This window comes from Manis pentadactyla, chromosome 7 (assembly GCF_030020395.1).
Source record: "Manis pentadactyla isolate mManPen7 chromosome 7, mManPen7.hap1, whole genome shotgun sequence".
In the NCBI taxonomy this organism is placed as follows: Eukaryota; Metazoa; Chordata; class Mammalia; order Pholidota; family Manidae; genus Manis; species Manis pentadactyla.
This window is the reverse complement of record NC_080025.1, coordinates 95,720,181-95,733,470: the sequence shown is the minus strand read 5'-3', so window position 1 is coordinate 95,733,470 and position 13,290 is coordinate 95,720,181. Positions and strand designations below refer to the sequence as shown.

General features: G+C 40.0%; 1 protein-coding gene across 1 annotated transcript in view; it reads right to left on the bottom strand.

Moving 5' to 3' along the window:
• Positions 1 to 13,290, bottom strand: part of DNAH11 (dynein axonemal heavy chain 11) — a 363,375-nt gene that overhangs the window by 397 nt on the left and 349,688 nt on the right. The window contains exons 77-81 of the mRNA XM_057504579.1: positions 7,854 to 8,096; positions 5,014 to 5,196; positions 4,820 to 4,935; positions 1,064 to 1,176; positions 549 to 689 (exon numbers count right to left, since the gene is read on the bottom strand). Of these exons, the coding sequence (XP_057360562.1) occupies positions 549 to 689; positions 1,064 to 1,176; positions 4,820 to 4,935; positions 5,014 to 5,196; positions 7,854 to 8,096 (796 nt within the window). The remainder of the gene's footprint in view (positions 1 to 548; positions 690 to 1,063; positions 1,177 to 4,819; positions 4,936 to 5,013; positions 5,197 to 7,853; positions 8,097 to 13,290) is intronic.

The following is a 13,290-nucleotide window of genomic DNA, read 5'->3' as shown; positions in this document are numbered from 1 at the left end:
TAAAACACCTGCTGCCCAGCACACTGTGAGCACAGGTCAGTGCTTCCATGCTTAACAAACGAACACCTACACTTCCCTATGAAAAACTGACTTCAAAACGTGTAAAGCCTGTATGACGACCGATTCCATAAGAATCCAAATAAACTAGTTTGCCCTCCCACTGCACCTTCTTTCCTTATGCTGCCTCCTAACAGGGAGCATCCTGGCACAGACAAGGAAAGCATTTCTCAAAGTGTCCTTCTGGGTAAGAGGAACTGTCCTGAATAAATTTGGAAAATACTGTGGCCTCTACCTATACCCCGCCCCCTGCCCTTAGATATTTTCAGTGTGCATTGGCATTTAAAAGACTTAAAGAAGTTTGTAGTATAATCTCAGAGTAAAGTTACTGACAGCTTTTAAGTTATCCTGTGGTATTACTACCAGCTATATGTGCAAACTTTTAAATGATACCCATCACCTTAAATGCCTTAAAATTTTGCTCAGATTGGATATCCAGCATGTATCCCTTGTATCCTCACACACGGTGTGTATCCCTTGGGGTGTCTTACCTTCCATGAGGAGCCCATGCAGATACGCGCCTTCTCTTGGGGGATGGCCATAGTCTTCCTTTGTTTTTTTGGTAACGTCAACAGTCAAGCATATTTTATCCAGGGGCCACTCATTTTTTCGAGCCATGGTCTGCATGATTGCTTTGGGAGGAGAAGGAACAGGAAGCATACAGGAGCCATCAGGAAGCTGAGCGTCAAACCTGAGGTGGGCTCTGGTTCCATAGGGTGTTTTCAGTTCTTTAGCATTTGCGTATGGTGACACCAGAGTCACGGTCGGCAAGCTAAGGCCTGCAACACAACCTCCCTGTTGTAGTAAATGATGTACTGGAACAGCCATCCCCCCTGCCTGTCTGATTTGCACTATCAGGCAGAGTGGGGCCATGGTGAGCGAGACCCCTGTGGCTCTTGACAGAACCCCATCCCACGTGGCGGCTCCTGGGCCCCCTTCCCCGGGCAGGATTTCCACTAGGGTTTGGTTCTGTCAGCGCCAGGGGCTGTAGTGCCTCAGCTCTTACCAGTTAAGAAGGACTGAGGGTTGAAGAAGCCAGAAAGCCACACCACAGCTGGGAGGGTGAGATCTTGTGTCCAGGTATCCAGTTCTCGACATCGCAAGAGGAGGTCAGTAAACCTGTTTAATAGAGGGCAGGAAGAAACAAAATATTTAGTAATACAGAATTTTTAAAGTAAAATTGAGTATTCTGGGGACTGGTGGTAGAGATGCCTACCGCTGAAAACCAGAGAAATGGTGACGTGATGATGCGCTGACACGGTCCCTTTAAAGGGCTAGATTTTTTTTCCTGTTGAGATTTTATATCTTAACTGTTAACATTAGGGACAAGAAACACGGGAGAATGTGGAAAATCTGTTTCTATTTATTCAACTATTTTACTTAGGTCCTAGTGGTAGGTGGTGATTATACCCTGGAGACCTGTGTGTGATCTGGGCTGACAAGTGCCAGCACAGGACATGGGGGTGCGCACAGGGTGAATGGGGCCACCGTGTGTGTTGGAGGAAGGGGAGGGGGGAGGAGGCTGCGGTCATTATTACTAGACCAAAGTTGACGAGGCAGGCAGAGCATATGACAATAGTCTTCCCACATGCAATAATCACCTGAAAGGGGGAAAAGAAAGATTATTAAGGGACACAATGACCTTCATCCATTGCATGCCTGTGGTTTGAGAAGCTGTTGTTTTTACACAGGTTCACTTATCTCATTGGCACAATTATGCAAGGTAGGAAATACCTGCAATTTGCTTATGAGGAAGCCAGCTCACAGAGGCTTAGGAAAAGTGAACCTCTTTGATAAAATGAGGAGACATGTGAAACCTTGAAATACAGGTTTACAGGCTGCTAAAAACTGGAGAAATGGAGCAGGGTATGAGATGGAGCAGAGAGAGGACAGCCCCAATGTAAAAAAGCCAGCAAACAGTTGTCTAGGGTGAGCGCTGTGCCGGGCAGCACTGAGGTTTCCTGAGAAGGGACCCGGTTTGGTAGAGTTGCAGGGGAAGCAGGGCTGAATGAGGGAGCCACCCCAACAAACCACAACTGCAGGAAGGGAACGTCTTCCTGAGATGGGGCTGTGAAGGGGGAACGGGTCTAAACATCCACATTCAGGTCACACCACAAGGAAAATCCCTGCTCTCAGAGAGTATGGCCCTGTGTCCTTCCCCATACTAAATTCTTCCAAATAGCTGGTTTAGGGAAAATTTTTGAAGACAACACAAAGGAAAAAGAGCAAAGAGCAGGAAAAGCGAGGAGAGGAAAAATGTCACAAGAAGATAAATATTACAGCCAGACAATTTTCAACGTTTTTAAAAAAATGAAGCGATTGCTTGTATAAACAAGATTATGGTTTAGAAGTGATCAGGTAAGAAAAGGAAATTAAATGGGAAGGTCTCAGGAAGTAGAGGTAGGAAAAACGATTCCAGAAATGAAGGCAAGGAGTGAAGCAGCACAAGCTCAAATAAGCAAACAAAATGGAAATAAGAGTTAAGGGATTAGAGAGAAAAGGTGAAAGCTGAAATGAAACACGACTTGCTCATACAATTTAGAAAATGATTCCTAAATTAGAATTTTGAATCTGTATAATCAAAGACAGGTTTCAAGAAAATTTAACATAGAATAATCAATATTATCATAGACTGAAGGAAAAAAAAAGCTTCACACACCTTCACATCAGCATTTAATCAGAGAATACAACGTCTATAAAGTCCTCTAAAAATGAATGTTGTTTTTTTAATAACTAGCCATACTATCATTCAAGTCTAAAGACAACTGATTATAGGCATGAAAACCCCCAGCAAATCCAATAAACAGGATTGATAACCAGAAGATAAAAATAAGAGGAATCTGAAGGAAAAATTGTTTAAACTTGTGAAAAGAAAGATGAAAACAGGAAATTATGAAACTTGATCAGGTGTAACTTGGAACTGAAAATTGATTTTGGATGATGAGTTTTTAAAAAAGGGAGAAACAGACCCGAGACAATTGAAGCTACAATGACCACCCATAACTAAAAAATTCAACCAGAATAGCAGATAGACACACACACTGAAAATGGGAGTTCAGGTAGATGAACAATGAAGAGGATGGGGAAGGTGGTATTTAGAGAAGGGCAAAGAATAGTGGAAGTGACAGGCTGACCCACATAACAGCACACAGAACCAAGCAGGATATGTTTTTAAAAGTACACCTTAATAACAGCAGAACAGTTATAGAATATCAAGGGTAAAGGGAAAAAAGTCTTAAAAACTTCCCAGGGAATGCAGTAGTAGTTGTAAAGGAATGACACATATATTTAAGAACTAACTCATTTATAGTAAATGCCAGAAGACAATGGAATTAAAACATGAAGTTCTGAAAGAAAATCATATCCTAGAATTCTATATCAGTAAACATATTAAGAGAGTGCAGTGAAGAGAATTCAGGCAAAGAATATCTTTTACTCTGTACCACGTACTGAAATATTTCATCTTTTAGTGAAAAAAGGGCCAGAACAAAGAAGCCCAGAATGAGATGCAAAAAAGCAGCAATGATCAGAGAAATCAATGTATGTTGTTAAAGCAGAAATAATTATTGACTATAACCAAAACAGAAATACTGTGTTTTAAAATAAGGTTGAACTATAATTCCAGGCCAGAGGAGGCTGATGTTCAGAGGGAGGTTAAAAATGTCAAAACAAAAAAGTTGACTTTATGTCCTGTTAGAAAAATCAAGTGGACGTTACAATGTAAACTGTCTCTACTAAAATAATAGGCATTGTACAAGGATAAACACGGAATAAAACTATTAAACTGACAAGTCAGAAAAGGAGAAAAAAGTACAGGAACTAGAAAGCACAAAATAAGATGGTGGAAGTAAGTCCAAAATTATAAAATTAAAGTGTGAATATAAATATTTTAAATTGGAAATACAAAATCTGGTTTTGGATATTCATAGCATTAGATTCAGTGAGACTGCTCACTCTTCCCTGCTGAAGTTATTTGTCATCATCTGTGGCATTTGCACATTGCACCTTCCATTCCTGTTTGCACACATCCCACACAGTGAACACCTGGGTACCTGTAAGGGGGGCAGTTATGCAGTCATTTGGAATTCTAGTGGGACCTTCCAGTTTAAGGTTCAGAGTAGCATTCTGGTTCATGGAAAAAAGGTTTAGGAGAGTGATAGCCCCCATATTGAATAGTCAGGAATAGAGAGACCCCTGTGAAACTCCCTGTATGGACTACCAAGGCCAACAAGCAGTTGGAGAGCCCTGGCTTCAGGGGGCTGTGAACTTCTGTCCCTGGCTTTGTGACACATCTGTGCAGTCATACCCCCATGTTCAGGACTGCATACCATACTACAAACTCTTGAAGTTAACCTTGAGATGACATTATCACTGGCTTTTACATAAGAATGTAAGATGACATAGAGCAAACTCAAGTTGTCCTCCATAGCTGTTTAAATCAACAACTCATTGAGGGAGTTCTATTATTGTCTACATTTTTCAGATAAATACACTAAGAAATTAGGTCAAGTACTTTGTCCAAGATCCAATAGCTAATAAGTAAGCTGATTTTGAATCTTGTTTTGACACTGACAATTTATTTTTGCTTTTGAAGCAAAACACTAAGGAGACTAAAATGAAACCAGTGGTAGTTTGCACACTTATGGGCTGAGTATAGTCACCGAGCACAGTCTTTTCTTAAAAGGCCGAGTAGTAATTCAGAACACCTAAACCAGCACTGAGGTGGATAATGGCCAGTGGGAGTGCAAATGAGGTAGCTTACCACTGGGCCAGCCCATAAGTAGATGGATAAGCCAGTTTACGCCACGTGTCTGGTACTGTGTCGTAACTCAACAGGGTCTGCTGGGCTTCCATGTCAGGAGATAACATCAGCTCCCCCTTGCATGGAGAAAAAGGGCACAGAGTGAATGTCTTCTGATGTGGCAAAGCCTGCCCTAGTCCCACTTTTAAGCTTACCTTCAAACCAAGGTCTAATTGTTGAAGTGACACATGGATTTCCCGAAGGAGAATATTCATCCTCTCACATTCTTGGAAGCAGACAACAACGTAGGGGCTTCTATTTGAGGTTTTTTGCATTATCTCTGCCATGTTGAACTCATCTGGAAGTCTCTCCAGAATGTCATCCAAGACATTCTTAACCTTAAATCATTAACACACACAAAGATTAATCTCCTTTCTATTTTATTTTTGGTCACAGCATATATCATGCAACTCTTTGAGATGCTTGCTAATGCATGTAAAAGATGCCTACTACTCTCAGGAGGTGGGTAGAGGAGCACGCCAACAACTCAGTCTCCTGCATCAATGCAGCCCCTCTCCTTCTTGACACCCCTTCAGGGAGGGGCTACTGTTTGCAGCTTATTCACTGTTAGCATTTAGGGAAGAGCAGAGCTGCCATCAACTATGTTTCATTAGTATATAAAAAATATAATCAGAGAAAGTAGAACTCCAACATTTGGGTATTACATTTTATAATCTGCTAATTGAAAAAACTTCCATTTGAAAAGACATATACCAAAGGTGGATGCCCTTTGATCTTGAGTTAATTCTGGTAACTTATGATGCTGCCCTCCTAACTAACATATCCTAAACTTTGGGAGCAATTAGATCAACATTTTCAACAACAAGAAAACCTCTATCTTCTATAATTATTGCCCTGAGGAAATGAAAGATACACACTGAAGCTGTGAATAGGTTCATAGTACTCTGATATACTTACTCTATCTATCTGTGCAGTTTTACTGAGCTGAGGAAAACCAACAAATATGTAGAGTGGATAAAAAATTGAGAAGTTCTGCCTGTCTTCAGCCTCAGGCAGCTTTCCTTTCCTTGATTTCCTGGATTACTACTGTGGCTCTGACATGATTGCAAGTTGCTTTAGCATCCTGGCAGGTAACTTGTTGGGTCCTGAAATCTTAAACTCAGGTTTAAGATTTCTATCACAGTTAAAGTATGAAACACTTTCTCAGTGTAGTAAGAAGTTAGTCAAAGAATGGTTTCTGGAATCAATTTGGTTTCCTTCATTGGCCCTTTCTGTTGTTTAGCCTTAGCAAGTCACCTAAGCTTATCTCCGAAATAGGGATTTCAATAATATAATAATACAACATTACTCAGAGCCATTGAGGATTAAGTGGCATACCTGTAAAGCATTTGTATTTACAACTTTATTTCTTTAGTGCCTAGCATGTAGTATGTACCCAACAGATAGTTAGTGCTACAACCTGTGCACATATCCGGGGTGTTGAGGCATCTTTACCTCATGGGCTTTGCATTTTCTGGCTTATTGGCCAGCTTCCTAGTTGGAAAGATTGAAGACCCAAAACCAGATGAAGACCTCAACTACCTTCTCACTGCTTCTATTCATAACAGCTTTCCCCAGATGGACGAATTTTTTTTCCTTGTACATCTTCAATAAAATATCAACACTCACATAGGGAAGATGTTAGGATATAGGATAAAACACCCTACAACAAATTCTAAAGCTTCTAAATTACAAATATCTGAACAGCCTTATTTCAAGAAACTGAAAAATTTTAAGAAATAGCTTGGAATGTTCCTGGAGTCTCATTATAATTAGGTCTGATGGTTAGTGTATTCCAGCAACCTGAATCCGTTATCAATCAAGTCCTGATTAATAATTTTGAGAGAGGAATATGAGCTAAATTATTTGGGAGTTGGGGAGTAAACTAAGCAGGTTTTAAGTTAATGAGAAACAAGATTTTAATCTAAATGTGAAAAAAAAAGATTGATGTCCATGTCTTACCCTATCACTATGGGTCAACAAATACCTTGCAAAGAATAATAATGCCAGTCTCCCAAGACAATGTAAAAAAAATCACCATAACAAAATGACAAAGCCAAAAATACTGAGAGTGAAAGGTAAGCCACAGATTTGGAGAAGATATTTCCAATACATCTATCTGACAAAGGTCACATGTCAAGAATAAAGAGCCCTCACAATTCCATAGGAAAAATATTGAAAAACCAATTAAAAAACAAACAACTGGAACTAGTACTTCACTTAAGAGTGTATCCAAATGGCCATAAGTGTATGAAAAGCTGCTCAACACTATTCCTCAACTGAGGAACTGCCAGGAAAGCCATAGTAGAATACCATTACCCCTAATGAAATTGCAAGGAGAGCGAACAATTGGAACTCACTGCCCATGGATGTAACTGGTACAACCACTTTGGAAAACTGGGAGCATCTGCTAAAGCTAAACGTTATACCCTAAGGTCCAGCAGTTCCACTTCTGAGTGTAGAGAATGAGTATTATGAGTGGATACCTTTGGGAGTTACCTTCGTTTCTTAACAAAAAAGAATGTTTTTTCTTCATGGCTGTGATAGTCATAGTAAAAAACTAGAAGCCACCCCAAATCCTTCCACCATAGGATGAATAAAGAACTGTATATTCATATCACAGAATGCTGAACACAAACTAACCACTGGTCCATGCAACAACATGGATGCATCTCACAATGTAATGTGGAGTGAAAGGAGCCAGACATAAATGAGTACAGACTGTATGACTGCGTGTATTTGATGTTCAAACACAGGCAAAGCTCAGCTGTGGTGAGTGAGGGAAGGACAGTGGTTGCCTTTGGAAGGAAGGGTACATTGACCAGTAGAGGGCAGGAGTATCCTTCTGGAGTGTTGGAAATGTTTTCTGTGTTCTGACCTGAATAGTGATTGTATGGGTGTATACACAAAGGTAACACAAAGAGGGGGCACACTTAATGTTAGTGTGTTTCACTGTATATACAGCGTATCTCAAGACAAAAGACAGGTCCTCTACCTTTTCTTCTGTGGACTGTCCCAGCTCCTCACTCATGAGTGCATTCCTAGGCTGCATCTCCAGCAAAGTTCTGAAGAGAGTGTTGGATGTCACCGTCAGGAACTCTATTTCAGCATTTGGGTGGAGGCCGTACAGTGCTGGGCTTTCTGGAGGAAGGGTCTCCTCTATGTACTGGTGGTAGCTTGAATAATCTAGATTAGGTGGGGCTGCAAATCCTGGTGCCAGCATAAATTCATCTTCAATCTTCAACCACAATGGAAAAGTCCGTTATTCCAAATCTACATGGGCATCAATCTTTGTTTCTTAACCACTTTGAGAACACTCTGGTAAGAAGGTTCCAGCACAATGCTGAATAGGTAGCAGGCTCTCTAAAATGTTGCAAGACCCTTTTGAAATCGATCATTCTGCTCAGAGTATGGCTCCAGGCTGACCTCTGGGGAGGAGTCCAAGGAACACACATGTATGAAGCTTAACCCTAAGACTTAGTTGGCAGTTTTCTTGGGGCAAAGTGATACATGCACATGAAGGGAATGAACAGATGCTGAACCATCTACTATGTTTTGGTAATCCTGTCACATGCTTCAAGTCACTGATTCCCTCAAACATCTACAAACATTTTGCAGAGAGAAATCAACAGAATAACTTGCCCAGGCAGATGTTTGATTTTAATATTAATCATGAATTCGTTTTAGTAGGACTCTATAGCCTATGCTTTTCCACACTCTGTATACTTTCCACAGATTGTTTTATGTGATATATCTGAACTTTATAAGCATAGTTATATGTGCATATATGGAAAACATGTATAAGTATGTGTGTAAGTAACATTACATAGGGCCATATATACTATGTCAAATCAATGCTACCTCCCCACAACTTTGAGGTACTCAGGGCAGAGTCTGTGCTGCTCATCTCAAGACCCAAGACCCTGGGACAGCTTCTGGAACATATTGGTACACAATACTCAGTTGCCTAATGAATGAAAGGCTGGAGTAAGGTGTGTCTTATAACCATCCACTTCAGTAAGCCTAGGCTAGAGGGCAGACATTCCATGTAGAGGAACATTATTAACAAAGACAATGAGAGTACCAACACCAAACCTAAATATTACAATGCAGTTCTTCAAAATGTAACAAATTATGCACCTGAGTCCCTGGTCAGCCATAAACAGAGTCAATCAAGTGCTTATAATTTTCTAGCTCAGTATAATATCAGATTTTTTGGGGATTGTTCTTTAGTTTCAGGGGCCATTATATCTCTGTTTGAATTTTCCTAGTCTCTCTTGCTGTAAATTCTGTCTCTTTACCCTCAAATGTACAGAGGAGTACTACTTTAAAAGAAGTACCACCTAATGCAGCTACATGCCTAGATTTTCTAAAATATTGGGGTTTGTATATTTTCTAAATTTTGTGTGTGTTTTCTAAGACTGTATGTAATGCTCTCTGGTCCCCTCACTCTCACCTGGAGACAAAGTGAATATTCACAAATTCTTATTCAGTACTATGTTCTGAATGCCTAGTAAACCAATAAACCTTGGAAGTAGGAAAGAGTCACATGACCTGGTGCTCCTGGAATTCCCAGTCTAATGGGGATAAAATAAGTGGGAGTTTCTACAGTTATGTCATGTGTGAATATCGGTGGTTTCTTCCTGCTCCAATCTTCAATCCCAGATTTCTTAGACAGCTTGTGTCTTTAGAATCTATGTTAAATGGCTGTCTGTGAATTCCAAAAGACATTTTAATTATTTGTGTCAGATTTCTATTTTATACCAGGAGGATGTTCGTGTACTTTAGTTCTCAAATAGCCAGAAACTAATCTTGACCCAATAAATATTAGGAGAAACAACTTGTACTAACTTACCACCAATATCTATTGGTTTGGTTTATTTTACTCATTTATTCACATTTGCTATATATAATTCCATATTTATATACTAGAAAAACTAAAATTTAAACTTCACCTGACTCAAACAAACTAAAGGAGATTTAAACTCACATTATTAGTCTATGATAGCTAAATTATTGAAAGTGAAAATATGGGTACAAAATATGAACAATAAAACCAAAAGCTGGGATAAACATCCAAACTGAACATTATTTCCCATAAACAAGGACTTGGTCTTCCCATTAGTGCTCACTCTGGAGAGTACAAAGAAACTTTAAGCGCCACAGTAAAGCTGCCCTTCAATAAGGACAAAAAGTTGAAAATGAGAGTTGCAAGCAAAGAAATGAACCAAAAAGTGGAACCACTTAAAAATGTCAGAATGCTGTGGGGACAGGATGCTTGAGTGCAGACTTTATAATGTTGGTGGGAATGCAAATGGTCCATGCTTTTGAGAAAGACAAGTAGTGTGTTTACAAACATGTGAAGGATGCCTTTTACATGTTAGGCAATGAGCAAAGCACAGGAAAGGGCTTGAGGTTTACAGCCAGCAGACCTGCGTTCATTTCTCATCCTTGAAGTTTTGGTGGCCTTAAGAAAATGGCAGTTTATATGAATTTCAATCTCATCAGTAAAATAGGGCTCGTAATAGCAAGCTAATGACTGTGGCTCTGAGAATTTGATGACCAGGTACGCAAACAGAATTTACCAGGTATGTAAGAGACACACAATAGACTTTTTACAAAAGTTAGTTTCAGTTTTCTGTGTGCCTTATAAGCAGACATGATTATTTGCAAGCACATCTTGGTTTTCTGGTAGGAAAAATACAGCCTGAGAAATGTCCTACTGTAAATTCCTACTATGATGTCAAACAAGCAAAGTTTGAAAAGCAAGGCTAGGTTCACACACACAAGGCCTGTGTTGCCCTTTAACAAAACTGAAGATTTCATTGTACTCAATGAGCTCTGTGAATTCTGACTCTAGGCCTTCTTCCTCCCCACTCAACAGCTTTTTGGAAAAGCTGTTCTGGTGGGACAGAACCGCAAAGCTCCCTGCACAGTGGCCGCCTGTCTTGCCTTTGAGAAGGTGGTGGTTTTGCCTTAGTCAGTAGTTCTAAATAGACATTTCTCCAACAATGATACAAAAATGGCCAATAACCACAGTAAAAGATGCTTAACATCATTAGTCTTCAGGGAAATGCAAATCAAAACCCCAATATGATGCCACTTCACATCCACCAAGATGGCTCAAGTAAAAAGTACAGACAATAAAAGTATTGATGACAATGTGGAGAGAATAGAACCTTCATACATTGCTGGTAGGAATATAAAATGGTGCAGCCACTTTGAAAAAACAGTTTGGTGGTTCCTTGACGCATTAAACTCAGAGTTACCATGTGACCTAACAATTTCACTACTAGGTACATACCCAGGGGAAATGGAAATGTATGTCCCCATAAATGTTGGTACATGAATGTTTATAGCAGCATTATTGATGAGAGCCAAAAAGTGGAAACAACCTAAATGTATATCAATTGATGAATGGATAAACAAAATGTAGTGTACCTATACAATGGAATACTATTTAGCCAAAAGGGAAGTACTGATACACGTTATAACATGGATGAACCCTGAAAACATTATGCTAACTGAAAGCTATCAGACAAAAAAGGCTACACGTTGAATGATTCCATTGATATGAAATGTCCTGGATAGGCAAGTCTATAGAGACAGAAAGTAGATTAGTCTTTGCCTGGGGCAGAGAGTGGAGGATGTTGTGGGAGAGAGGCTAGGGTGTGACTGACAGCTAATGGGTACAGGGTTTCTTTTGGGAGTGATGAAGTTCTAGGATAGAGTGTGGGGACGGCTACACAACTGTGAATATATAAAAACCTTTGGCTTGTCCAATAGAAATTGGTAAATTTTATCAGCTGTGAATTACATCTTAATAAAGCTGTTGTTGTTTTTTTTTTTTAAGAAAAAAAGACAATCAATGGAATTGTGCTCAAGGAGAATGAGCCTTCACATCATGAAAAAAATCATCAAGGATTTTAGGTCACCTTTGCAGCAGTCAGTGTCAGACATAACTATAGAAACTGGGCAAGCCAGCATCCTGCCACTCAGTTGACTCCACAGGACTGTTGTCTTCTTTTTACATTTTCCTTTCTGGTATTTAATAAGAGAGCATGCCCCCTACACAGCCTCTCCAAGTAGTCTTGGTTCTGACAAGAAGCTCCCAGGTCATTAAGAGTCTGACCAAGTGCATTTGCCCCCGGCCTTTTGAGTAGAAAATGCCATGGCCCCAAAGTGCAATGAGGGATTGTCAGAAATTACTCAAGGTTGAATTACATTATCATGATGTCTTTAGAGCTGAAAGGTACATCAGATCTTCTAGGTGAATCCTTCATTTTACAAATGAATAAACTGAGGCACCAGATGGTCCTGCACAAAGTCAGCCAAACCAGAGCTAGAGCTTGAGTCTCCTGCGTTGTCCAGTGTTGTTCCTGTCACCACCCTGTGGCACACACTGTGCCTGGGGCACACGGGCAGTGCCCTGGTGACGTGCACCACAACGACTGAAGCCAGTAGCTCAGCTGCCAATGCAGGTGCTGTGGGGAAGGACGGGGCCTGCAGAGTCTGACTGTGAGTTCACATGCTGGTGTAAGCCACTTACCAACTGTTGGACAGCTCTGAGCCCAGGTTTCTTTTTTGATTCCATGGGATAATAATACCTACTTCACAGGGTTTTAGTGAGCAGAAAAATCATACACTAAACTGTGTAGTACTGACCCCTAGTATAGAGCAGGTATTTAATAAATGGTCTCCATTGTTATAATCACAGATTAAATATAGTCAAATCTGAAATATATATTCTGAAAATTTATAAATCATAATAAGAAATACCTCCTGTTTATTAGGCATCTTGTTCTAACAGTATACCAATGGTTAAACTTGACAACAGACCCATGAGTTGGGCCATTCCTGTTTTATAGATGATAAAAGAGACTCAGGTTCAATGGTGTGCCTGCAATTGCATAGCAAATACACAGGAGAATTGAATTTGAACCCTAGTTGGTTGGTTCGTTTTTACTGCAAAGCCCCTCTTAATTGTTAATCACCAAAATTATTTTTTATATATAAAATATTAGTTTTTAATATATGACAACTTTGAGGTGACCTGATGCCTCATTTTCCTAAGACAATTTACTGTTCTACTTGTTTAGCAGCGCCCAATGTGTGCCCTACATGGGACCATAGTATGTCCCTGACTTTGGCACCTTGTCATCGGAGATCCCTTGGAGTGCAGCCTCATGATATAACAGGAAACTCATCCTTCCTCCTCAGGAGATTGAGGTCATGGAAAACATTTCAAGTGGTGGAACTTTAAACACTGCACCATTAATATGCAACCAAAGATACTAATTTCCAAACAAGCTATCCAATGTGAGGAGAGGCAAAAAGGAGTCCTTCAGATGCTGAAGTCTTAGATCAAGTTCCTAATGGTACAAATAGCAAGAGCAGGAAACACCTGCAGGAGAACAAAATAACTGGGATTT